This window comes from Electrona antarctica (genome assembly GCF_951216825.1).
Source record: "Electrona antarctica genome assembly, chromosome: 14".
NCBI classification, from domain to species: domain Eukaryota; kingdom Metazoa; phylum Chordata; class Actinopteri; order Myctophiformes; family Myctophidae; genus Electrona; species Electrona antarctica.
The window spans coordinates 14,428,532-14,456,466 of NC_136795.1; the positions used below are offsets into that span (position 1 = coordinate 14,428,532).

General features: G+C 44.7%; 1 protein-coding gene across 1 annotated transcript; it reads right to left on the reverse strand.

Annotated features, from left to right (window-relative positions):
- Positions 1–183: 183 nt before the first annotated feature.
- LOC306936034 (sphingosine kinase 1-like) lies at positions 184–27,807 on the reverse strand (the record flags this gene model as incomplete). The annotated part of the gene is made up of 5 exons (XM_079519451.1): positions 184–1,333; positions 3,026–3,141; positions 11,308–11,402; positions 18,011–18,160; positions 27,375–27,807. The coding sequence occupies 5 exons, from the start codon at positions 27,805–27,807 to the stop codon at positions 418–420; spliced, it is 1,710 nt and encodes a 569-aa protein (XP_079375577.1). The 3' UTR covers positions 184–417.
- Between the last annotated feature and the right edge of the window lie 128 nt (positions 27,808–27,935).

A 27,935-nucleotide genomic window follows, 5' to 3' on the forward strand; every position in this document is an offset into this window, starting at 1 on the left:
ATGCACAATGCACATATGAACATTGGCAGGCGTGCATATTCTCTTCTTGCCCTCTCTGTGTCACAAGCACACATTTGCATACGCGCGCACGCATGCACGCATGCACGCACGCACGCACGCACGCACGCATGCAAACACAAACACACACAAACACACACACACGCTGAGCAGCATGTACGACCACCCATGGCTTTGACCCTGAATCAAAGGGGGAGAGAGAAAAGGGGAGGGGTCTATCAAAAATAGGACAAGCAGTGTATCTGTAGAAAAATATAAAGGGGGCATTTCCAAAGGCTGATATAATGTCTTTGGCACTTCTGAAAACACAGTGTCGATAAAAGAAAACCACAGGGATCCTAGAAAATGAGCTCATTGTTCAGAAGAACCAGTCAGATGTAGGGAGAACGACCACTCAGTTCATCCACATATGAGTCTGGCCAGCCGCGGGTGGATCTGGGCCTGCACGGGCCCATACTCCACCGTCTCCCCGTCCACGGTGATCACGCCTTGGGGAGACAGCGGCTCCAGCCGCAGGGCCCTCACCTTCTGGTAGACCAGGTGAGGACAGCCACAGGCCAGGTGCGCTCCTTTCTCCATGGCCAGGAACAGGCGCAGGAGGGCGGGCCGGGAGATGCCCGCCGTCACGTAGAACAGGTGGATCAGGCCGTCGTCCGGCCCCGCCCCCGGTGCCGTCCACAGATCCTCGGCCAGGTGGGACTGGTAGATGGCCAGCACCAGGACAAAGTCCTCCTCCTGGACCAGCGTCCAGCTCTCTGGCACAGGCTGGTCCAAGCCGGGCAGCAGGGAGTCCGGCGGCCCCCTAGTCAGGCTCTCCGCCGGGGCCTCTGCGGTCCTCTTGGCGGTGATGGTGTTGTTGGTGGAGTTCTGGATGGTGTTGTGGTTGGAGTTTGGGTCACCGTTCTGGCCGTGGCGAGAGTTCTGATTGGGGGAGGTTTGGGGGAGGGGCTGGCCGGAGCTAGAAGAGCAGAGAGAATGGCACTGAGGCGTGGAGGGCGGAGGGTGGGGCTTGGCGGCCCCTCTGCCCAGCCTCAGCGCCTCCTTCACGGGGAGGTACGCCAGCCGCCCCTGGTACACCCTGAGGGAGGCGAGGCGCACCAGGGTGCCCATGAGGAAGCGGATGGCGCCGACATGGCGGTATTTCTCACTCTCGATGTCCACGTCGGCCACGAAGCCCCACGCCAGCGACAGGAAGGAGAAGAGGCGCTGCCGAGACGCCAGGTGGACAGACACCAGGTCCAGACAGACTACCAGGCCCTTACACAGCAGGAAACCACAGCTCAACAGGAGCTCCTCGTTCCACGCTGGAGGACACCTGAGGGAAGCAACACCACAGGGAACAGGTAAGACATGGCATGAAGACATACAAATAAATACAAGGTGTAAGAGTTTGTGACACTTGTTTTTTTACATAAATGTTTGAAGTTAATTTGTTATTTACGTTTTTATTTTGGTTTACTTTATTTTTGAGGAGAGACTTCCGCACACTCGACTTACTAATCAAAGCAGGTGCGTAGGCGACAAAGCAGCAGACTGCAGACACGTAGGAGGAGGGAGACCCGCACACTGCCACTTGCTGGTTCAAGAGCTTTTTATTTAATGTCCACAATATGCAACGTTTCGGTCTTTCGACCTTCCTCAGGCATGCCTGAGGAAGGTTTATTTTATTTTGAAACTTCCCTCACACTCATTCACGATTCACACACTGCTGAGCCAGAGCGAGAGTTACACACCAGCGTGTGTTTGAATCACAGCATGACACGGTATGAAATGTTTGACTGTTTATATGCGACATTCATGATTATATTCAATGTTGAAGCCTGTAGGAGTGTAAGACGTTTGCAGCTTTAGTAGACAGTTGAGTGAAGCAGTTCATATTGTCAACAGTGCCTGCTTTGCAGTGACAGTTTGGTGTGCCAATAAGTGCCTATTATCCTGTGACTGTTGGGTGTATATTACCTGAGGTTCAAGGTGGCTTTCTATGCAGCCCTTAACATTGTGTATTATGGATCAAGTGTAGTAGTTGTCAAATGTGTTGCTTCTGATTGCTAAATAATAGTTGGTACAGGATTGTTTCTTTGTTTGTTTTTCGTTTGTGTTTTTCATTCATGATTAATCGTAATTTGTTTATGGTATTTTGTTATTGCATTGGATCACTTAATTATAATTGACTATAAATTAACTATTTTATTGTTCAATTGTAACATTGAAAGTGTATTTATTTTATTTTTATAGTTTTCATGGTGTTGGAACGATGCTTCATCTGTGTTGAAGAGAGAATAAATGCACCGCCACCCGTTGAGACCATCCCACTCATTCATAATCAAGGGCTGCTACACAAGGTAACATACACCCTGTTTTATTATTACATCATTAAATGTACTGTGTTCTTCAAAAGAATGCTAGTAAAATAATGATTAAATAAAATAATAACATATATACAATAATAGTATATTAGTATAATAAGTGAAGTGACATAGTGATATGGGAATCTATAGATTCTAACTATTTTCTTTGGGGTGTTTCAGAACAATATTGAAATGAATAATTACATAATCATGGGTTTAGTGTTTCGAGAGTAACAGTGATGCAAAAAAAGAAATCAATAGAGTCCTTCTGAGCTCCATTGGGGCTGTTACAGCTGTTTTATAACAAGAAACCAGCAGGGGGGGTTAATGGCCACCTGCAGTCAGAGAGTGGGTCAATAGGTTTTACCGCTACATAATCACTCATAATGCGCTGAGTTTTTCTGCCCATTACATCATTCCTCTGAGGGTTATCGTCAGCCTGGAACAACCTCCTTTCTGCACAGCCGGTCAGCCAGACTGGCTCCGCTCTCTCTCCTTCCTCCCGAGGGCTGAGCGTACGCTCTGCCCCGTCAGCCGTTGGGATAATTACACCCGCCGAAGGGAGATAAATCAGGTTTTTGCCTGGTAGTGTATTGTACAGGTAGTCCATGCATTTAAATAACTCATTAGACTATAGAGCAAAGAAAGGAGTGACTTACTGGGTGTAGTGGTGGACAGAGGCAGCCAGGGCATTGCCTGAACCTCCTGGCAGGATGCCCAGGGGAGTCTGGAGGGCCTGCTCCCAGTCCTCTCTCTCCATCAGGCCATTTATCACCTGGACACGATAGACACAAAAGAGAGGTACACCTGAAGGTTTATTTTCACTTCACTGTCTGATAATGACAAGTGTGCCATGAATGAAAGCAGAATGTAGTTGAATCCCTGTACGGACGACAAAGCTATGGCTATGAATAAGAATAAGTGACTGCAGGGATTTGGGGGCACTAGCTTGATAGGGCTCATTAAATGCTTCTAACCCCCCTCTCTCCACCCCCACCCATAAGGCAATTACATTTTCACAGGCCCAATGTAAAAGCATCCTATGAATAGAAATAAGTGCAAGAGGGTCTGCACAAGATAAAACCCAACTCGACTTGTTCGACTTATTACACTTTCCCACACTCCTCTTAGCTTCCCTTCACTCATTATTATCCTAATATTACATTACACAATTGGAGCTCTTCCACTGCAACCATGTAACGGTTCTGAGAATGGTTAGTAAGTAACTGCTCCAATTGTTTTTCCATTTGGTGCAGAAGCCTTTAAACTGTGTCCAGTCAGCATAATCTGCGCAGCCAAACCGATCTTGTGGGAGCGGTTAATGATAGGTATTGAATTATTGGTTTTAGGCCGTGCAGTGGGAAAAGCCCTCTTAAACAAAAGGCTGCTCCAAATGCATGTCTGAACATGCAGTTCATACAGTTGAGACAAGACAACAAATGCATTTTCGAATCCACAACAACTATTCATTCATAGAAGACTACAGTCATTCTGAGCCATAGACAGACACTCAATTAGATATTATCATATGGTTGATTACATTCAGGTAAATAACTGGATAAAATACACACGTTGTATACATAGACATTATCCACAACTTGTGTGACAGTGAGTGAAATGTGTGTACTGTTTAGCAACAGCTAAAATGTTGCCCTGCACCTCATTCTCGTCTTTTGACTCTATTCAGATGTTGCAGTAGTAGATTGCTGGTGAAGCATGCACCAAAACAGACATACTGTACGTGTTGAAATCACAGATTTTAAAATAGGCCTACCGGAACATGTTTAGAGTGATTAGATCTGAACATCTGAACTTAGTTTAATATTATATATCTGACCGCGTTGCTTGACAAACAATGTTCAAAAACAAAATATGCTTTTTTTTAAAAACGCAAATAACATACATTTTAAAACTGCTTTTAATATTTAATATTATATTGTCATGTCCCTCAAAGTTATTTCTAATGGTTTGAGCCTCAATCACCACTCTGATATAACCAGACCTTGTCATTTCTTTCTGGACTTTTAGCTGCGGTACCACAATGTCCTGAGGTGGTGGGGTTGCTGATATGCAGATTATTTAATATTTGAGTCATTATAATACTGATGCTAGATAAACCCAGGCTTGTTTCCATTCCATGCCAGCTTGGAAAATCAACAATGTTGGACATTGTAAACAAAGTGGAAATGCAAATTTGGAACTGAAGACTGAAGAAGAGGAGGAATTATACAAAGTAGGGTGACATTGACCTCAAAATCAGTTGAGCTGTTCCTGAGAGCAATTTCCATTAAAGCACCCATATGATATGAAAGCCTGATTGTTCAAAATTGGTTATTTGTGGGGATAGAAAACACATATTATAACAAAAGATAAATTGAAAAAGTTTAATTTTGACTCCTTTAATCGTTTATAGTGCTGTTGCTTGTGTAGATTTGAATGTTTATGGATCACAATGGAAACAAGCCTCTGGCTTTTTTGTTTACAATCCATTTTACCTTTTGATGCACAGCAAGTGCAACAGCTCACTGTGATAATTCCCAGGACGTATGGGGACGTCTTGGGCACAAATTGGGTTAAGAATAAGATGGTCCAAAGGTTCTGAGTTCAAATCCTACAAATAGCGGATCTGAATTTTGAACACTCGTCAGTTCTATATTTTTTGGTGACAAATTCTGAATATCCCCCCAGCACAAAATATTTCGTTGATGTGCACATGTTTGTGTTGTAATATTCCCATAACTGCACAGGGCAGCAGTTTTATGTATGTTTACTTCTCTGGACTTTAATAATTTTATTTTCAGTTTTGTTGATGAATTGAATACATAGGACCACAATGGAAAGTCCCCTGTACTTTTCGTGTTATCCTTTTAGCCTAGATGTCTGACTGTATCTTGTGCTGTTTTTTATCTTCTGTCTAATAAAGTATTCAATCAAACTGTACAGACATGCACAGCAATGAAGTGCATTTATTTGAGTATCGGTATACTTTTGACTTAAGCCCTATTTCAAATACTGCAATTAGCAGATCTAATTTATTGACAATAGCAGATCTACAAGCTCACAATGCGTTGCATTACAAGTCACGACACATGTGCTTGTAGGTCTCCTATTTTTGCTGCTTTCAACTTTCAAGTGACACTCTTGTACGTCAAAGTAGGGCGTTCATTTGCCAAACATAATAATAATATTCATCTGTTGTCTTTGGCTGGACAGTATATTTGATAAAATAATAAAGGTGATTTCAAACACATTGTCAAAATGAGTGACACTTTAGCAAGACTTTTTCTTTTACAATAATAAAAAAGGAATGGTAGGCGTTAAAATGGTAAGAGTGGGGCCTGGGCCGTGGCTCAGCGGTCCAGGCACCTTGGCCGGTAGCCTGAGTCTGGCAGTGTGCCGCGGGTTCGACTCCCGATCCCGACGGCCCTCACTGCATGTCACTCCCCCACCCCCCCCCCCCCCATCTCCCGTCAGCCCACCGTCTGTCCCTCTATAAAAAAATATAAAATAAAATAAAAAGGCGAAAGCCGCAAAAAATAAATAAATAAATGGTAAGAGTGAAAACAAAAATAACCTTTCAGTCCATTTCCCCATTTATATTTGACCTTTCCTCTCTATCCGTCTGTCTGTCTGTCTGGTTAAATTATGCTATAATTGATCGGCTTATTAATTCAGTCTCATTTCATCATTACCACACACACACACCCCACACACACATTATTAGCATGAATACAAGACACATTTGCATCAATGTGGGGTAACAAAAATGTTATTCAGAACCACAGAGTAGAAGTAGGCCGCCATGGCGCCTGCTGGAACTTCTCTGTTGATCTTGGGCAGCCAATAGAGGTCCTGGATTCACTGTGAGACTAATCTCAATCTCTTTTTCTCTCTCTCTCTCTCTCTCTCTCTCTCTCTCTATCTCATGGATATTGGCATGCGCTCACAGGTCTCTTTCCTCAGGCTATTTTTATCATTCCAAAAAACAGGTTTAAGAGTCTGCATGGTCTACCGCTTTTCATGTATACAGTAGTATATAAACAGTGTACATCTCATCCTAACATGCCATTACTATTAACTTGTGTAGCTGTCATTGTCATTAGTATGCTGTCATACCATGACTAAAACTACATTAAGGTCATTGTAGTTTTTTGAGGGGACTTCCTCCTACTGTTTTTGTGCTTTTTACCAAATTTTTCTCCCCAATTTAGCCATTGTGCCAACTATTCCTCCTCACACACAGGGCTGGACTGGCCACAGGTCATACCGGGCATTTTCCCGGTGGGCCGCGACCGTAGGGGGCCGCCATGATTTTCTTTTAAAAAAAGAAAAAAACGTTGACAGGCAGGCAGGCCAATAGGCGGAAGGCCACCAGGAAAGGTCCGGGCGTGCTGCCATTCTGCCATCATGATAATGTCACTGTACCTGTATCAGTGAGTGACAAAGGGTTGTGTAGTTGTCTGTTGGTTTCAGGGCCGGTTCTAGGCATAAGCAGTATAAGCGGTCGCTTAGGGCCACAACCACTGAGGGGGCCACATCACAGGGAGAAGATTTTATTTTATTTTTTTAATGTATCCCCTATTCCATACATGGGCTACTGGCGGCCTGAGGGCCACATGTGGCCCCCACCTTCACTTAATGCAGCCCGCAGGTTAATATCAACTGTAGGCTGGGGGCCACATGTGGCCCCCAGCCTACAGTTGAGGGATGTTTATACCATCCCTCTACACTGGGGGCGCTGTTTATACCATCCCTCTACACTGGGGGCACTGTTTATACCATCCCTCTACACTGGGGGTGCTGTTTATACCATCCCTCCCCACTGGGGATGCTGTTTATACCAGTCAGTCTGTCATACCATCCCTCCACACTGGGGGCGCTGTTTATACCAGTCAGTCTGTCATACCATCCCTCCCCACTGGGGGCACTGTTTATACCAGTCTGTCATACCATCCCTCTACACCGGGGGCGCTGTACAGAAAGAAGTAAAAACAATTTTAATAGAGAACTAGTTAAAAGGTTAAAAGGTTCAAACTAGAAAAAGAAAAGGCCCGCAGGTTAATATCAACTGTAGGCTGGGGGCCACATGTGGCCCACACCTTCACCTAATGCGGCCCTCAGGTTAGTATCAACTGGCGGCCTGAGGGCCACATGTAGCTCCCACCTTCACCTAATGCGGCCCGCAGGTTAATATCAACTGGCGGCATGAGGGCCACATGTGGCCCCCACCTTCACCTAATGCGGCCTGCAGGTTAATATAATAATAATAATAATAATAACTTTATTTATATAGCACCTTTCCAAAAACAAGTTTACAAAGTGCTTTACAGATAATAATAGCAGTAAAAAATACAATAAGAATAAAACAAAATAAACACAATTAAAACATTTCATAAAAAGGATGTGCAATAAAGGTGAGTTTTTAACCGTGATTTAAAAGAGGATACTGAGTTTGCCAGCCTGAGATCCTCAGGCAGTGAGTTCCACAGCCGAGGGGCCCGTACAGCAAAGGCCCGGTCGCCTTTTGTGATAAGGCGAGATTTTGGAACCTTTAATAGGGTTAAGCTGGATGATCTCAGGCAGCGGCCAGGTTTGTAGGGAGTTAAAAGATTACGAATGTAAGCAGGTGCCAGACCATTTAGAGCTTTAAAAACAAGTAATAAAATCTTAAAATCTATTCTAAAACTTACAGGTAACCAATGGAGTGCCGCAAGGACAGGTGTAATGTGCTCACTTATCTTTGTGCGCGTCAGTAGTCTAGCAGCTGCATTTTGTATCAGTTGTAGACTGTGTAAATGTTCTGTTTACTGATACCTGAATAAAGTGCATTGCAGTAATCTAATCTGGAAGAGATAAAAGCATGAATGACTTTTTCTAGGTCAGAAAAAATAAGAAATGGCCTGACCTTAGCTAATTGTCTCAACTGGACAAAACAAGACTGGACTACCTTAGTCACCTGGAAATCAAAGGACAGCTCAGGGTCAAACATTACACCTAGGTTTCGGACCTTCGTTTTTTGATTACTGGAGAGGGAACCAAGACTGGAGGTAAGATTATTAGAGATTTGTGTGTTTGGGCAGTGAGGGGTAAATATAATTAATTCCGATTTGGACTCATTTAGTTGCAGGAAGTTTCTGGACATCCAATTTTTTAGGTCACTTAAAGGGTAAGACCACTTTTTTAGAGGTTTGGGTTGTTTTCTTACCTTATTATGGGCAAACTAGTCCATTCCATGAGTTATTTCGCTCCGTTGTGTTGTTTATTAGAAATTTGAGAAAAAAAAAAAGTCGCTCATTGACTTCCATTGTAACAGGGAAACAGCTCTCAACGTCAGTCTTTTAGCACATGAACCAACGCAACAAAAGCTGATTCTGACAGTTTATGACACCAGGAAAACTCATACGGTTTTATTTTCGTCTTTTAAGATAGATTTATAAAGTTACTATTTTAGTCGGAGATAGACTGAAGCAGTGCTACGGCGTTCCCAACTCTCGCGGGTCGTCTTGCGAGGTTTCGTTTGTAAACAGAAGTCTCCACGCTGTTTGAGATGCATCCAGCTGCAGCCTCGCATATGAGCAGTCCCAGACACAGACACTTTACACACTTCTTCTAAAGTGTCTCCCTCAAGGACAGGTGTAATGTGCTCACTTATCTTTGTGCGCGTCAGTAGTCTAGCAGCTGCATTTTGTATCAGTTGTAGACTGTGTAAATGTTCTGTTTACTGATACCTGAATAAAGTGCATTGCAGTAATCTAATCTGGAAGAGATAAAAGCATGAATGACTTTTTCTAGGTCAGAAAAAATAAGAAATGGCCTGACCTTAGCTAATTGTCTCAACTGGACAAAACAAGACTGGACTACCTTAGTCACCTGGAAATCAAAGGACAGCTCAGGGTCAAACATTACACCTAGGTTTCGGACCTTCGTTTTTTGATTACTGGAGAGGGAACCAAGACTGGAGGTAAGATTATTAGAGATTTGTGTGTTTGGGCAGTGAGGGGTAAATATAATTAATTCCGATTTGGACTCATTTAGTTGCAGGAAGTTTCTGGACATCCAATTTTTTAGGTCACTTAAAGGGTAAGACCACTTTTTTAGAGGTTTGGGTTGTTTTCTTACCTTATTATGGGCAAACTAGTCCATTCCATGAGTTATTTCGCTCCGTTGTGTTGTTTATTAGAAATTTGAGAAATAAAAAAAGTCGCTCATTGACTTCCATTGTAACAGGGAAACAGCTCTCAACGTCAGTCTTTTAGCACATGAACCAACGCAACAAAAGCTGATTCTGACAGTTTATGACACCAGGAAAACTCATACGGTTTTATTTTCGTCTTTTAAGATAGATTTATAAAGTTACTATTTTAGTCGGAGATAGACTGAAGCAGTGCTACGGCGTTCCCAACTCTCGCGGGTCGTCTTGCGAGGTTTCGTTTGTAAACAGAAGTCTCCACGCTGTTTGAGATGCATCCAGCTGCAGCCTCGCATATGAGCAGTCCCAGACACAGACACTTTACACACTTCTTCTAAAGTGTCTCCCTCAAACACGTCCATTGTGTATGTTTTTAGTGACAAGCGGACGAGATCAAATCCATGTGTTTACATCCCCGTCATTTCCAATAAGGAAGTGGTGTACAGTTTTGGTCCAATCAGATCGTTTTTCACAGCAGTGATTCGGTCGGTGTAGGCATACCTACCGGATCTTCTTTCTACACAAATTAGTCAAAACAAGACAAAGTTGACATTTTTTATTAAAAATAAAACCGTATGAGTTTTCCTGGTGTCATAAACTGTCAGAATCAGCTTTTGTTGCGTTGGTTCATGTGCTAAAAGACTGACTTTGAGAGCTGTTTCCCATTCCCTGTTACAATGGAAGTCAATGAGCGACTTTTTTTTATTTCTCAAATTTCTAATAAACAACACAACGGAGCGAAATAACTCATGGAATGGACTAGTTTGCCCTTAATAAGGTAAGAAAACAACCCAAACCTCTAAAAAAGTGGTCTTACCCTTTAAGCAGGCCTCGATACAGGTGATGTCAGAGTGACCAGGCTTTATGGGGACGTATAATTGCGTGTCATCCGCATAACAATGGAACTGGCGGCCTGGCGAACTGGCGGCCTGAGGGCCACATGTGGCCCCCACCTTCACCTAATGCGGCCCGCAGGTTAATATCAACTGGCGGCCTGAGGGCCACATGTGGCCCCCACCTTCACCTAATGCGGCCCGCAGGTTAATATCAACTGGCGGCCTGATCTAGCCTCTTAATTTTGATCTCAAAGTGCACCAGATTGAAGCATTTCCATGGCAAATTTACAGATTTTTCTGGACCACTCCCGGCGTTGCAGTGCAGGGGGGGGGGGCACATAATATTATGTTGCTTAGGGCCACTAAACGCCTAGAACCGGCACTGGTTGGTTTGTATCGTTTATGTTGTTCTGTAAAAGTGGTGGTATTAGGGCTTGTTTGTTTGTGTGTGCCTCGACGGAGTGGGTGGTAGAGTTTCTGCTATCTGCGCGCTGGTTGTGGTGGGCCGGTCTGGGCCAAATTCACGCGAAAATGACCGGGCCGAATTTTTGTCCCAGTCCAGCCCTGCTCACACACATTTGTGTGTTGCATCCTAGTGACTCACCAGCCAGCAAGGATCCCCCACCGGGAGGGCATAAAGTCCTTGCCCTACTCCTCCTGCCCAACACTTGCTGCCCCAGCCCGTAGGAGTGTGTGCAATGACATTTATCACCCTCCCCCGTTTTGTGTTTTTTGTCTGTTTGGCAGCTCAAAATGGAAAAAAATTGTGCATTGGGAACTGAATGTTCAGTTACACTGAAGCTGTGTCATAATGTTTGTACTATGAATAACAGTACAGTCTGTAACAGTGGACTCCTTACTTCGCCTGCAAGAATGCAGTTATCCTGTGAGAACACAACAAAGAGAGTCAGCTCACCTCAAACAGCAGCCCATCTCCTGACATGATGACCAGGGCATCCCACTTCGACAGGTCAGCCTTCCTCACCAGCTCCCGTGCGTGGTTCTGATGCTCTGGATGACAGAGGGACAGAAACATGTTGGGGGAGGTTAGGTTCAGGGAGGTTAGTGGTAATTTCTTCTTTTTTTTAAAAAGATTGAACTTTCGCTTCATCAGGCCAGACGTATCACACAGAGTTTCACGTTAGCCCATCCAGAGGCTACTTGACATCTCTGTCAAGTAGCCTCACTATGCAAACATCTGCAACTGGTTGATGTCTGCGTCGCACACGCAGTGTGTCCACGAGTGTCTGTGTGTGCAAGTTGAGTATTGGTTAAATGCTTCAAATTGACTGAGCGGTTTGTTCAGCCTGGATTTCACTGGCAACATCCTTGAGAGCTTCCCTCTGCAGGGAGATTCTCTGACATCGCTCCTACAGCACTAAACACTCCACGATCCTGTCAGCGGAGACTTACCAACTCTGTGTGTGCGCGTGTGTGTGTAATGTGGATGGAGCGTTTGTGCGAGAGAAAGTGAGAGCAAAAGGGGAGAGAGAGGGCGAGAGAGACAGAGAGAAGTGTGTTTTTCAAGTGAGAGTTGAAGTCTTGTCATCACAAGGGCAATATTTTCCCCACATCAGCTTAAGTTAACAACTTATACGTGTATATACTGTATTTGTTGTATATTCATAACCACATTCATCGAATAGCAAAAGCAGCGCATCTACATCGTGTAGCATTGTGAGCTTGTAGATCTGCTATTTGGAAATGTTTGGGATTTTAGTTTAATTAAAAAAAGGTGTTGATTATTTAATATGTTTAGACATTTTTCCAGACTTAAAGGGAACTAGACCTGTACGTGCCCGTCGCAGTCGGCCACCCGCCTACTTGGGAACGATGCAACTTGGGAACCTAATGATATACGTTGTCATAGCACCCGTTTTAACTGTCAGCCGGTGTCGCACATGGAGATCTGTGCCTGTGTGTGAAGACTGAAGACTGCAAACTGAAAAGTGTGCTTGGCAAGCAATTCGGCCCACTGGCAGAGCCTGATTGGTTGAGCCTCAATTGGCTGAGGCAGAGGCTGGAAATTGCACAGGTGAAAGGAGTTGGCCTCATTAGGCCCACTGGCAGAGCCCGACCAGAGCCTTTTGTGATGGTTCTGGAGAACCGTGGGTCCGAGCGACTCGATACCTGGCACTGCCCTGTGGGGGTGTGGAATGCGTGTGTCGAATGTGAAGTCGGTGGGTCAAACGGTTCTCGAGTTACGTGCATTACAACCGTACACACGCGTACGTACACACGCACGCACGTACGCATGTACGCAGAGACGTGGCACATTATATAGTAGATAGGGGAATACAAGAACGCTCGCCCCAGAACACTTTTTATTTTTTTTTAATAATTTTTATCCCACGATTTTGCAACCCATTTTTTCACCCAATGTCAATTATCTAATGTAATCATGGGTGCTACACTTCCTCTGCCAACCTGGGGGGGGTAGCGGACTGACCTCATGCTTCTTCCTATGCATGAGGAGTTCAAGCTGCTTCTTTTCACCTGACAGGGGGGAGTTTCCAGCGCCGGACGTAGCGCGTGGAAGGAACACGCCAGGGGGAGGTAGTTTAGAGACCAGGATTACTGCATGTTTTTTGTGAGGGTACCTACCCTAGGGGACACGGGGAGAACATGCCCCAGAACACACTTGCCCCGGGTCAAATAAGATAACCTCTGAACGGTTCGCCACCAGCTATTCCAAACATAACCTTAGTAAAACTATGCCTAAACCTAACCTTATTCCTAAACGTAACCTCAGTAAAGCCATAGATCACGCTTGTGTGAAGTGAGGGGCGCTCTTATCATCATACATCATCATACATCACATTCCGTGCTCAGCCAATCAGCTGAGCACATTCCGTGCTCAAACGGACAGACAGACAGACAGACAGACAGACAGACAGACAGACAGACAGACAGACAGACAGACAGACAGACAGACAGACAGACAGACAGACAGACAGACAGACAGACAGACAGACAGACAGACAGACAGACAGACAGACAGACAGACAGACAGACAGACAGACATATACACAAAGCTGTGCATATAGGAAGGGCGCCCCTCAAAAATAGATGCCTCATTGGCCAGTACGTTGAGTCATGTGTATCGAGTCTATCGACGTGAGGGTGGACATGCGCCAAAGTGCGTAAGCCACGCTGCCACTGAAGTGACTACTGGCCAATCACAGCGCGTCTTTTCCGGGACTTGTCAGACCGAACATTTGCTCTGTGACGCATGGGGAAGCTTCTGTGAAATATAGTCTGGTGTTGCCAGACTGTTGCCTCTCGCAATAGTTGTCTGGCTACGCAAGACTAGTGAAGCACCAACGCGGAAGCTTGCCCTCACTTTTGCACATACGCAAAGACATACGTCTATGAGTAAAGCTATGCCAAAACCTAACTTTATTCCAAAAGAAATGGGGGCGAGTGTGTTTTGGGGCAAGCCTTCTGGTTACCAAATAGGGACTACAGGTTGGAATGAAAATTGTCCTCTAAGCTCCACCTCAGCCAAGTTCTCCTGGCTCCTACTGTACTGTACTGTACTGTACTGTACTGTACTGTACTGTACTGTACTGTACTGTACTGTACTGTACTGTACTGTACTGTACTGTACTGTACTGTACCAGCCATAGTGTCCGTTAGTTATGTACAGTATGGGATGGGTAATGCAGTCCTGTGCTGTTAGCCTGTTACACAGCTGACTCAGCACTTTGAGCCTGTTGGGTGCTAGGGCTGAGGCTGCACTTCCATGGCATTTCCTTACTCGCAGGGTCACTTGCCAAACACAAGCACAGGCACGCACGCACGCACACACGTACACACACGCACACACACACACACACACACACACACACACACACACACACACACACACACACACACACACACACACACACACACACACGGGCAAATATATGACTGTTGCCAACGTTTTTGTGGCATAGGATACCTCCCCCGTTTCCCTTCACGTTCTGGACCTTTTCCCAAACCTTTGCATGCCAAGGAACCCTAGCCTTGCGTGGATATTAGTCTCGTCCCTCTCAGTATTTCATTTTTTCGCAATATGTCCCACCCCATATTTGAAACACTGCATGGGCCCTGGTTTGTTATAGCCTGGTTCCAGACCAATCTGGTTGGCTTGTCACCATAGTGTTTTAGGCTAACTGCTGCACAGGGCTGAGGTAATATGGCGGGTAATATTTCTGCTCTGTTGATGCATTACATGAAAAGTCAATTAAGGTGAAGAGATGAAATTCCTGCCTCCTCCGCCACCGATACCATAACCTCCCATCATCTCACTTTCTTTCTGCTGCTCACGTGAAGACGAGCCATTGTCCATGTACTGTCTGACACACGCTTTGTGTCGCTCGGCTCTATTCACGTTCGGTCGTCAAGCTCGCTAGCCGCTGGGTAAATGGAAGCAGGCCAAAGCACTCAGACATCCTTGCCTGACCAGCTACTGCGACGGCCAAACGCTGCTTCTCAGTGACCTATATTCTCTCCCGCTGCTGCTCCGAGCTGCGAGGCAGTACGACGACGAGCGTCTGTAATTACTCTTTGTCTTTTTTCATCACTGTCCGGCTGCTGAAGTTCCCGAGGGGGAGAACCGGCACTGAGCAGGTGCAGCTTCTTCATGACGCATGCATGTGAGCGTGTGTGCGGCTATACACTCAGACAGACAGACAGACAGACAGACAGACAGACAGACAGACAGACAGACAGACAGACAGACAGACAGACAGACAGACGGATCGATAGACAGGAAGACATAACACTTGATATTGTCGTTAAATTCTTGGCCAGTAATTCTTGGAATTACCGAATACATATACTTTTTTTTTTACCAGTTTTTGTACCATTGCTGTCATGGCCATAGCTTTGTTGTAGAACTATATGATAATGGCAAAATTCATGTTTACATTTTGATCACGTCATCACAACAAAACAGTAGGTTACGTAACCCTGGTTCTTTGACTATTCGGTTTCGGCTCTAAATTCAACCGAACCGAATACCGATATTCGATATAAAATAATGCATTTTTGCCATTCGGTGCATCCCTAGTGGAAACCTTGCATGTCTAAAACCGTTACTTTTCAGGAAATGAAAAGCCTTTTTTAACCTATATTTAAATTGTCTAGTAGGTGGGCGGGCAGCCGGGCCGGCCAGCAGACCACTGCTCCGTCACTATATGACTCCAACATAACCATATATAGAGTTCACAATGACATAACCATGGGGGCACAGTCGTAACGCTGTCGCCCATACGGGCCATACCCTAGGTGGCCTTTTTGTGTGGAGTTTGTATGTTCTCCTCATGTCCCCTCGTGTCCCCTACTCTCACAAAAAACAGTGCAGTAATCCTGGTCTCTATACAGCCTCCCCCTGGCCAACCGAGGCGCCTGATGGAGGGGAAACTGGACTGGAGATGCGATGTACAGTAGGTGTGAGATGAAACACGGAGATACCAGCTTTCTGCCCGACAGCAATGTGTGCATGCATTTATTTCTGCCCTTAAAACCTTTTCCTGTCTTTCCTGACTATTCTGAGAAAGGTTACCTAGAGTTCACAGTGAGCAGCACATGCTGATGGCATGAGAGCATATAGCATTTGACAGAGCATATAGCAGTGTTGTTTTCGTCGACTAAAACTAAGACGAAAAATGTTCGTCGACTACCTTTTTTCACTGACAAAAACTAAATGGAAACTAAATGAAAACTAAGCAATGATGACTAAAACTAAGACTAAATATATTGACACTTTCGTCAACAAATAAAAAACTAGACTAAAATGTCAGGAAGGGGACTAGTGGACAAGAGAGCCAGTATAAGTCATTTTACAATTGGTTGCATGCTGAAAATAGCAGATCTACAAGCTGACAGCGCGACGCGTTGACGTTTCATTCCAAAGACTGTGACTAAACAAAAATAGAAATTTGCTGCCAAAAACAACATCGTTGAACAGTTGCTTGTAGGGAACTGGGGCTGGGCAATGAACCCAAAATATACTGAAAGTTTGAAACTGATATTTAGGACTAATAACCAATTTATAACTGAATAATCAAGATTTTTTATAATTTACTAAATCAATTAGTCTGATTAACCCCTTAGCCCTGTGTGTTATATTTTGTTGTACAATGGTGCAGTACAAATTTTTTTTAAATAGACAATATACTGTACAGGCTGCCAACATGTCGCTTCGTGAAGCGTTGTGAGGTTGTAGATCTACCATTAATCATATAAATAAGAAATGTATGTATTTTATAATGACTTTATTTTTTAAACATCTACTATACTTCAATGAAATTAAAACTTTCAAATAGATTTTGTTTATGATTGACTAAATCTATTCTATTTGTATACACTCTGGGCGACTGTGGCTCAAGAGGTAGAGCAGGTTGTCCAATGATCCATGGGTCGGCGGTTCGAATCCCGGCTCCTCCTGTCTACATGTCGAAGTGTCCTTGGGCAAGACATTGAACCCCAAATTGCTCCCGATGTGCTGGTTGGTACCTTGCATGGCTTCCACCGCAATCGGTGTATGAATGTGTGTGTGAATGTGTGAATGTAATGCACAATCTATGTAAAGCGCCTTGGATAAAGGCGCTATATAAATGCACCATTTACCATTTACTCTCGGGAGAGAAGGAAAAACGATATCAAATATGGGTCTGTGGCCCTAATGCATATCAAACTGTGAGTCCTTGAAATTAAAAAGGTTGAGAACCACTCGTTTAGAATAAAGAGTCAGTCTAATAAAAAACCCATTAGCCTAGAGGCTGTGCTGCTCCTTACACCCAAATGGAAACGCTGGCTGAAGGGTGACGCTAGCTACAGGAAAGGCCATGGCTCAGCAAAATGAGTATGGTTCATCCTGCTATCTGCCGGGAGGATTAGGTGAAATCTCACGTGCAAAGTTGACATTCTGATGTAGCCGTCATAGGAAAGGTCACGGGGTCACTCAAATATGTATATTTCATCCTCCTTCACACAGCAATTTTCAGGGCAAATCACCCAGTACATTTTGAGATAGTGTACGTGCAATTTGTATGAAGGTAGCCTATATAAACTGCTGGATTAGAACTCACCACTGTGTGTGTGTGTGTGTGAGAGAGAGAGAGAGAGAGAGAGAGAGAGAGAGAGAGAGAGAGTGTGTGTGTGTGTGTGTGTGTGTGTGTGTGTGTGTGTGTGTGTGTGTGTGTGTGTGTGTGTGTGTGTGTGTGTGTGTGTGTGTGTGTGTGTGTGTGTGTGTGTGTGTGTGTGCGCAGCCATATAGGCCACATAGGCCATTGCCTAGGGCGGCAGTTAGTAGAGGTGGCACAAACGCGACTCAGTTATTCCCCTACCAGTTCCTGTGTGCTCCCCACGACTCAGTTATTCCCCTACCAGTTCCTGTGCCCTCCCCACGACTCAGTAATTCTCGTGCCAGCTCCGGGGCTCCCCCATGACCCGCCTCCGCTGCACGGATCATCATTGCTGGTTCGTTTTGTGTCGGGAAGGGCGCATCCATGGGATGCGGTGGCCTAGGCCGGGCGACAATTTCCTAACCACCCCTGGCGCAGTGTGTGTGTGTGTGTGTGTGTATACATGTACATGTACGCGTGTGTGTGACGCATGGTACTAACCAGTGATGACCAGTGTGTAGGGCACAGCGGCCTCTGTCAGCATGCCCTGTACATGAGTGGTGAAGAGCTGGAGTGCCTGACCCCGACCACTGTGAGGATTCACCAGCACCATAACCCTGCAGGGCCGACGCACCTCACCATACAGCACACCTGAGAGAGAGAGACCGACAGGCAGTTCAGAAAATCAATCCCAACGATATCGCTCACTCCTATCTTCGTTATAGTTGTGGTGTGGTGACTGTGGTCGTGTGGACTCCGCCAAACAATTTTTCCCATTTTAAAATACAAGACACAAGAAACGCAGTACAAAAAAACAAAAAACAAAACAAACCCTGATATATAAGCACCCGCCTGCACACCATAGAAGAACGTAACTACATCTGCCTGGCACCTAATACGGAATCTGCCCGCCACAGGAGACACACAGAAAAAAGCGACTAGGGGACACGGAGGAACCGGAAAGCCAAAAACTGCAGAGAGAGTATCAAAAATAAAAAGGAGACATTTTTGGGCAGAATAGAAATGGTCTAGACTGCAGGCAAGTGAAAACACCTGGTACAGGAGTAGTTAGTGTCTGGAAACATAACTTGGCCTTGTAGCAGTGTGTCCTGTGGACCACTTTATATTGGATAAGGCACATACCGGCACATGCATGCACATCCTAGAAATCGCTTCACTCCACCAATCCTCACCTAACTCTGTCCCAAGTTCCCTCTCAGGCCTACACCTTATCCCAGAGAGTGTGCTTATTTGAGAATGTATATACTATAAATGTATAGTCCCCAGTTTATTTTTCCAAAAAAAGGGATTTTGTTGAATGGCTGGAAAATGGAAATTAAGAGTTTACATAGTACACATAGTACATGCATAAACGTTCCTTAATAATTATATTGGTTTCAGTATTTATTTATGATGTATTTTCTCTGTTATTAAGGTTATTGTAGCGGTCAATTTGTATTGGGGGTGGGGTAGGGGGCGGGGCAGGGGTCACGAGACATGGCGAATGAGAACCCCTGTTATAGTAGACCAGCGGTTCCCAAACCTTTTTGGCCATGCACCCCCTGTTACCTCCCGACGTTGCTGACACACCCCCCCACATGGAAATATAAATTGCATAAGCTATATAGACATTTATTTCCTTTTTATCCACATATATGAACCTGAATATGGCATAATATATGCAGCATAGGCTATATTCTGCATATACTTGCCATATATTGGCATAATATGTTAATATATTTAAAATAAAACCATAGCACCACCATTAGCCTTTTCATGTCATGCACCCCATAGAAGGCGCTTGTGCACCACAAGGGGTGCACGCACCACAGGGAATGGGGGGAGAGACACACAGCAAAGGTCGTCGGGATCTGGAATCAGACCTGCAACACGCTGTCAGACTGCATCACTAGCCTAGGTACCCAGACCGCTAACCTAGCCATCGATCCAGGCCTATGATTTTCTTTTCTTTTTTTAGAGCTATCGCATCCTTCTGTTTTCAGAGTGCTGCCCACAGCTCTCCCCCACAGTGTGGAGAGGGTAGCAGTTAACAGGGGTTAACTGTCTTCAACAGGAACACTTCGACACATTGCTGAGAGCTGGAATGGTACCTGGGACCTCCAGAATCTTAGGCCAGCTCACTAACCATTCAGCTATGGCCGATATGTTCATTGTTACAGTTATCCTTCTTGGTGTGGACAGTTCTTAAAAGCAGAGAAACACTAGAGCTAACACTATTGTATGTCTTAAACAGCTTATACAGAAAGTTTTAAAGATACAACATTAAACCGTAATGCCAGGGGCGAAGACACTATTCAGACAGGTGGCGCCTGACCTAATTTCTATGCAATAATCTAAGCAAAGTCAGTCATAAGAGAAAAGACAGTCCCCCTCTCTCTCTCCTTTGTCTAATGAATTGCAGCAGTTGACAGTAGGAATTCCTGTTTGTTGAAGTTCCGCTCTTTGGTTGTGCATTAGGTGACAACCACCAGAGAAGCAGGACAAACGTGTTTAGGTGAGTACAGTAAGTGATGTGATACAAAGTGATCCCTTCTTCCTTCCTGAAGGTGCATGTTACCGCAGATGCCCCTGTCTCCCAACGGGAAAACACTCCCTCCCCATAGGCCATATGAAATGAGTTGAAATATATGAAATGAATATATAAATGTTTAGAGGCTAGAGGGACAAAAACGTTTGTATCAAATTGCACTCAATAGGTTTGGCTGCCTGCAATTTGATCAACTAACAAAAAGAGAGACATGTGATTTGTGAGACAGTTTGCATATAATACCAGAACATCTTCCCTGTTCAAAAGGTAGTATGACCTTTCTTTTCATCATTTCGTAGCTGTCCCGTCATACGAATTCATGAGACAAGCAATACACTACAGTACACACCAAATGTATCACAGGTCTTTTTGTGCTTTTTCATACAAAGCCTTTTCTTTCTCTAGTCTGCAGTCTGGGTTATTTGATTTTCCTTTCCTCCCCGCGTCCCAAAAATAACTAGTTTATAACACAGGGACGTTACTATACCAATGCTGCTGTCATCGGGTCACTTAGCCTTGTTAAGCTGGTGAGATAAATCGGCAGAGGTCTCAAAATATCTCAGAGAAAGAGGTGTGAACCTGTCGACAGACTGTGAAAACACAGAGGCCAATATGGCAAACTCTGTTTCCCTCTATTCACCAGCATTGGGTTTGCCATTGTTGTTTGTTTGTATTGGAGTACAATGAGGCTTTCGGACACAAAAGGCTCTGTCTACAATTCCAGAATATCGGGCACAACACTGGAAGCTAGCTTTGTCAAAGGAAGAGCTTTAGAGTTGGGTTTTACACTCAAGGGTGGTAGAACATGCTCAATAAATGCCCTAGAGGTACTGTGTTGAACAACATCCCCCAAAGACCAGGCAGAGCCGCAGAGGTCAATGCCAAAGGCTGGAGTCCTTCTGCAATTAATGTACTCCTGTCTAATAACACCTGTTATGCTATATGCCTATAAATAATGTTAGCATTCATTATTTGAATTCATGTTTATGACAAAAATGTGTGAGCGAGGTCAATTACTCAAAGAGATTACACACTGTAAAAAGGGATAGTTTACTTGCAAACATTGATTCTGTATTTAGATATTTTACATTAATTTTATCAGACACGCGTCACACGCCCTTCCTATAAAAAAAAGTCGCAAAACTCCATTTTGTGTTTTATTGAAAACACACATTTTCAACTCACGTATTAGAAGAACAATATCAATCACCAGAACCAAGGACATGTGTTTTAAATTAATTATGGTTACATGGTTAAAATGGAGTTTGAAGTTACGATGGATTTGTATAGGAACTGGAAGGGAGTGTGTCTGATCAAATAAATCAATATCTAAATACTGAATCAAGCAACTTAAAAACTGTCGAGGGTGTTCACAAAAGCCCAAGTAGATGATAAAATTACCCCAAACATGTTTGAAAGAAATATAATTACTCAAGTACAAGTGTTGAAAACGACTCTCTTGAAGACTACAGTTACATACTGTATGTGTATGTCACCATGAGATCTCGTCTGACCTAGCAAGTGATCAGTGAGTGAATGTCTTATTATATTCCATACAGTAAACAATACTTGATTGTGTGGTTTGTTATAATATGATAATACAATATACTTTACAGTGTGTTACTTGTTGATTATATTACCTAAATATTAAAAACAAGTAAGATAACACAACGTATTGAGTTGAGCCATGCACAGCTCAGCTACAGCTTTTCAGTACATAAACAGGTTCCAACTAGCAACGCATGTTTGATGTTCATTCAAATTAACTTATTTTCATATAATCTAACTTTATGCTGGATGTATTTTTAACTTGCAGGAAGTACCACTAAATGTTGTGATGATTTGCATACGGTGTATAGATATGCTATAGATAGAAATGAATGAGTGGAACTCTAATATGGGACATTTTACAGAGAACAAGCTCTTTTTTCCCAGGAGTGCCCCGTTACGTGTTAACATTTTAGTTCAAGGCTGAAATATTATCTTTGGCCCTGTGCCAGAAAGACATTTACACCTCAATTGAGCTCAATTTAGTTTTACATGAATTCATTCAGAATTTTATACCTGTTGTGTTATTATTTTCATTATGCTGAAATCAGATTCCTTAAAGGACCACTTCACCACTTTTCAACTTATCTTCATATAATTGGTCCTCACTAATGTTCATGATAAAATACCACAATTTCTTTCTACTCAGTCTGTGTCTCATAGGAGGGCTGTGGGCAGTTCAGAGACCCGTCCACAAGATTTAAAAATATGCTCACAGTGAAATGGTCCTTTAACTAGACATTTCTGTTGGCCCAAAGCGTGTGCGTGTGTGTGTGTGCGCGCGTGCATGCGTGCGTGCGTGCGTGCAGTTATAAGACAAGGAAGTTGTCCAGACAGACGCAGTGATGTGATGGCATCACATCACTGCATCACATCACTCACGAGCATCTGGCTCATGAGTAAAATATGAATTTCTTAACCATCCAAATGATTAGACATTATCACCATGCAAATCCCACACAGCCGTCTAGACATCCGTTAAATTAAAATCTTCACTAAGACATGCAACGAGGAGGAGGGGGGAGGAGATCAATGTCTTATTCTAAGGACCCTTTCACAGGAGGACACATGGCTGATGCGGGATTCAGACCTCTGACTTTATGATTATGGGGTGGCTTTTACAACCTCTACACTGCCCTGCAAAAAAAGCATCACAAGTCGTACGAAAAGGCTGGTATCGCGCACCAAGACACCAACACCAACAAACACCAGTGCAGTGCGGATATCTTTCAGCGAAAGCTAGCCTGGTCTCTGGTGTAACGCTTTCTCAACAATAGCTTAGACTGTACTGACGGATCCGAAAGAAGGCTTTATTCCAAGGTCGTGGTGAGGAATGGCAGGGTGTGGTGGTGGGGGGCCTCTCTGACAGGCCTCCTCAGCCCGTTGTCAGGAGACAGAAGGCGAGGGGCTCCCTGGTGAATTGGGAAGAGGCTGGCAGGGCCGAGGGGTCATCTCCGGCACTGGGAGCGCTGCGGTGGTTGCGACGGGCAGAGCCATAGGGAGGTGACAGATTGCATGGTGACAGACAGCAGGGATGCACACCTGGACCTGGGGCTGAACACAGTGAAGGGAACGTGCCCCTGAGGCGTCTCTAATTGATGTTTTATGTTGCCCTCTCTCCTCCTCCCAAACTAGTTTCTGTAGTTTTTTCTTGTGTACAGACACAAGACACACACTGACCCAGGATTCAACAACAAAAGCAACAGCAGCACAGGAATAACTGGATGCTTCTAATTCAAGGGGACTTTGATTCAGTTGCATAGGGAGCACATAGGAAAACACGAGAAATCAACACAGTGCAGTCACATTATATGAATGTAATAAGGCATGCCCGCGATGTGACAATGTGTGAACTGCGAAGAGTGCGACTCGCACCCCACCAAGCATTAGAGGAGAGAGGACTAGAAATAGGCTACAGCCGGCAGGGAATACACAAATTTAAATTCAAGTTCCTACAAGGCAAGCGCAAGTAACACCAGTCAAAACAAGTAACCTTCATCAAGTTGCCTTTGTGTGCAATGCGGGAAATAGTTGGCTGTCGGCTTGTGCAGGACTGCATTATGGACTTCTTTATCTATGGAAAACTGTGTTAGACCATAATTTGTTGCTGTTGGGAGGAAACCCATTTTTGAGGTTTCAGATTATTTTGGAGGCATAAATCAGTGCTATTGAACACCCTTTGTGTTGTTTCGAAAATATGAAACCAATGAAAAGTAGTAAAAAAACGCTTCGGACAAAACCTCTTAACTCCCTCAAACTGTCTCGCAACTAACTCCACCACCTCTCCCCCTCTCATGGAAGTAATTGACAATATATAAAGTCACCAACTTTGATGAGGCAGTATTGCTTTTTTCCCCTTCAAAATACACAATTTATTTTCTCCTGAAAATATATATTTATATTTTTCCTTTCCTGAAAAATGTACATTTTGGAGTTAGGTGGTTTCTTCCCGACAGCAGAGATAATACTAAATACAGTTGCAATCTCGTTACCATTGCTGCCTCAAAAGAAGAATGGCTGCAGCTTCCTACTGTGTGTATTTCTAGCCCCTCCAGCTTTGAGGGTGTATGTAAACACAAACATTGTCCTAACACAAACATTAAATGCCATTGAAAATGAATGGCCATCTTTGAGCGATGATAGAGCTCCCCTGCACTTCCCACGGGTGAGATTTATTTTTTTACTCTATATCAAATTTTGTAGCCAGCAGGATGATGATATACTATGTCTGTCTCGGTAAATACAAGCCTGGCATTGCCCCTAGCTGCACTTAATCCAACATTTCCATCTGCAATACCAGATGAGATGGCATGTAATTAACTCTACGAGGGATTAGCAAACCACACTGACTTTCATACACCCTTTACAACAGTGTATTCAAAACAACAATGCTGACAGTACTGCATCTATGACATTATTCACATTAAAACATATACGATACATTCTGTTAAATACTGTATTATTGGCTGCCCTGGATCTGGAATGCTAAAACGACCTAATAAATTAGTGATAAGGCAGTGTTACAAAGGAGCACGGGAGCAAAACAAGCCAGAGTGAGATGCCACGTTATCCACGACAAAATCACCAGTGAAGAGTTGCATGGATGTTGCAGTTCATCATCTGTCAGTTAGCCATTGAATGGCACACCAGTGACCATTGATAGCCAGTTCATCAATATACGTGTGAACTGACCTTTAAAAGGCTTCCTTTCTGGACTCCTTTGATGAGTCCAGCAGAAGGACAATAACAAGGCCACGCAATTACCTCTCAAGTTACCATCTGCCTGCCTGACAGAGAACTGAGAGGCTCTAACTGCTGCTGGCTGCACACCAGAGGAAGGCTGGGTCCTCCTCATCACACAAAGAGACCACTTTCTCTCTCTCTCTCTCTCTGTTTGCTGTGTGTACACCTGGGGGCTACAGCCAGGATGGCGACCTCATTCCTCATCCCACCTGACTCTTCTTCTGACAACCAATGTTCCAAATGAGTCCCTGCCAAGTCAAATATATGTTTTTCACTTTGAACTATAGGCCTATATATTGGAGGCTCACTAGGCCTGGTTTATATTTTAGGGGCGGCTGTGGCTCAGGAGGCAGGTCGTCCTGCCTCTAAGTCGCTCTGGATTAAGAGCGTCTGCTAAATGCCTAAATTGTAAATTGTAAATTGTCCAATGATCTGTGGGTCGTGGTTCGAATTCTGGCTCCTCCTGTCTATATGTCGAAGTGTCCTTGGGCAAGACACTGAACCCTACATTGCCTCCAGTGAGTCGGTCAGTGTAGGCTTTCCACCTTTAGTGTGGGAAGTGAGGATGCTGGCTTCGACTGTTCGCTGCTTCACCTCCCAATGTACTGTATGAATGAACCATTGTAAAGCGCTTTGAGCACTTGGAAAATTATACTCTCATATCACATATATATGTACATATGTACTCATATCGTATAAAATAAAAAGATAAAAAAGATATTGCCCAGCATGAATATGCTTGAAGGCATAGTTAGTTTTGGTGTGAGGCTCAGTACCTCATCATCATCCATCCATCCATCCATCCATCTTCAACCGCTTATCCGTAGTCGGGTCGTGGGGGCAACAGCTCCACCAGACTGTTCCAGACTTCCCTCTCCATTAGTGACTTCCTCCTGGGGGATCCCGAGACGTTCCAAGGCCAGTGAGTCGATGTGTTTCCTCCAACTGCGCCTTGGTCTGCCCCGGGGTCTCCTCCCAGTGGGACGTGCCTCAAGGACCTCCCTAGGGAGACGCCCGAGAGACATCCTAACCAGATGCCCAAACCACCTAAACTGGCTCCTTTCCAGGCGAAGAAGCAGCGACTCTACTACGAGTCTCTCGCTTGTATTCGCGACCTTATTCTTTCGGTCATGACCCACACTTCATGACCATAGATGAGAGTAGGAACGAAGATTGCTCGGCAGACAGAGAGTTTGCCTTCTGGCTCAACTCTCTTTTCTCTTTCAGTGCGGTACAGCGACTGCAATACCGCCCCTGCCGCTCCTATTCTCCAGCTGATCGCCTTCTCCGTGAACAAGACCCCGAGATACTTGAACTCCTTCACCTGGGCTAATGCCTCATTCCCTACCCGGACTGCACAATCCACCGATTTCCTGCTGAGAACCATGGCCTCATATTTGGAGACGCTGATCCTCATCCCAGCCGCCGTACACTCGGCTGCGAACCGGTCCAGTGAGAGCTGAAGGTCTTGGACCGATGGTGCCATCAGGACCACATCATCTGCAAAAAGCAGTGATGCAACCCTTAGCTCACCAAGCCGAATACCCTCTCCGCCACAACTTCGCCTCGAGATCCTGTCCATGAAAATCACAAACAGGATAGGTGACAGTGACAGTGCGCAGCCCTGGCGGGGGCCAACCCCCACTGGGACTCATCATCATTTCAGTTTGAATCCATGCCATCATCATCATCCTTATAGCACTATCAGCATTTCCCCACTACTGAATGATGGGGTTAATGAGCTGAATCAACACCACCTATAGGTTAGGGTTATTAATGACTCCGAAAGAATGAGGAGAGGTTGATGAGATGGGGATATGAGTATAAGCTCAGTACCGTTATGCATTTCAAACAACAGAAGACCTAATTAGACATAGCTCTAGCAGCAGGAGATGAAAAACGTGCTTTTTTTAAAAAGCGTAAAAGTCCACCCGTCAACAATATTTTGCCCTGTGGGAATTATGGGCAACAGCATAACTCCCCATCAGCTATCGTGGTCTGTAGAGAAGGTGAAAACCTATGCAAATGAATACGGTTCTGTAAACACAGGCTGATCTAGCAAAAGAGTACTCTCTCTTTCTCATATTAATGTTTTACAGCTTTGCAAACAGTCCAAAAATAACATCAGAGAAAGTGGTTATTTGGGTAAATTAATGTGATTTCTGCATGGTTAATCTGCCACTGGGCTGGGGAGGTTTCCACACCATTGGGACGTGGTTCACCTTCATCTTCCACAGCAGGTTGAGCAGGTTCCTAGAACCTGATAGATTCCAGATGGAATGTGTCACTAATAGGCTACTAATAGGTCCCTTCCTTGTGTTTCAGTCTGACAATAAGACAGACATTAGTCTAAAATGCCCAGGAGGGGAGAGTCAGCAATTTGACTAAGGATGAGTTGTTATAAAATATTTGAGCCATGCACATGTTAAGATGTTTACTTTATCTGTTAAGCCTAACCCCCCCCACCCCCTACCACTACCACACTACCAAGTAAGTCAGTCCCGATTCTGTTTCTGGGGGTCTCACCATCTCGCCGGGGTATTTGTCGTATGGAGAAATCTCTGATGGCACTCGCCCATCGCTCAGCCTCCTGGAGGTTGACGAGCGGGTCCTGGACCAAGGCGACCCGAAAACACTGCTCTACTTTCTGGCGGGCCGTGCCGGTGCTCATCCAGCGCCGTTTGAACTGGTAGAAATAGGCTGTAACGTAAGCCCCGACGTCCGCGCCGTCATCTGCTCTGTGCGCCCGGCACCCCACGCAGTCAGTCAAGTTAAAAACCACCTTGGTCCGTCCAGGTGACGCCGTGATCTTTTGGATGGTGAGGGCACTCTCCGTCAGGCTCACCGAATACCTGACCCTGTCGTTCAGTGTGTCCGTGAATTCTCCGTACAGCGTGCCGCCCACCACGGCCCCGTTCCGCTGGCGGGATGAGTCCGGTTCAGCGGCATCTTTCTCCATCCCGTAAAGAGAGAGAGGGTTCCGCTGCAGGCCGGTGCGCGGATGGTGCAGACTCTGTGACTGCGGCTGACAGACAGTTGGGCTGCTGCTGCTGTCCGCCTGGCCTGCTGTGCTGTGCTGTGTGTGGG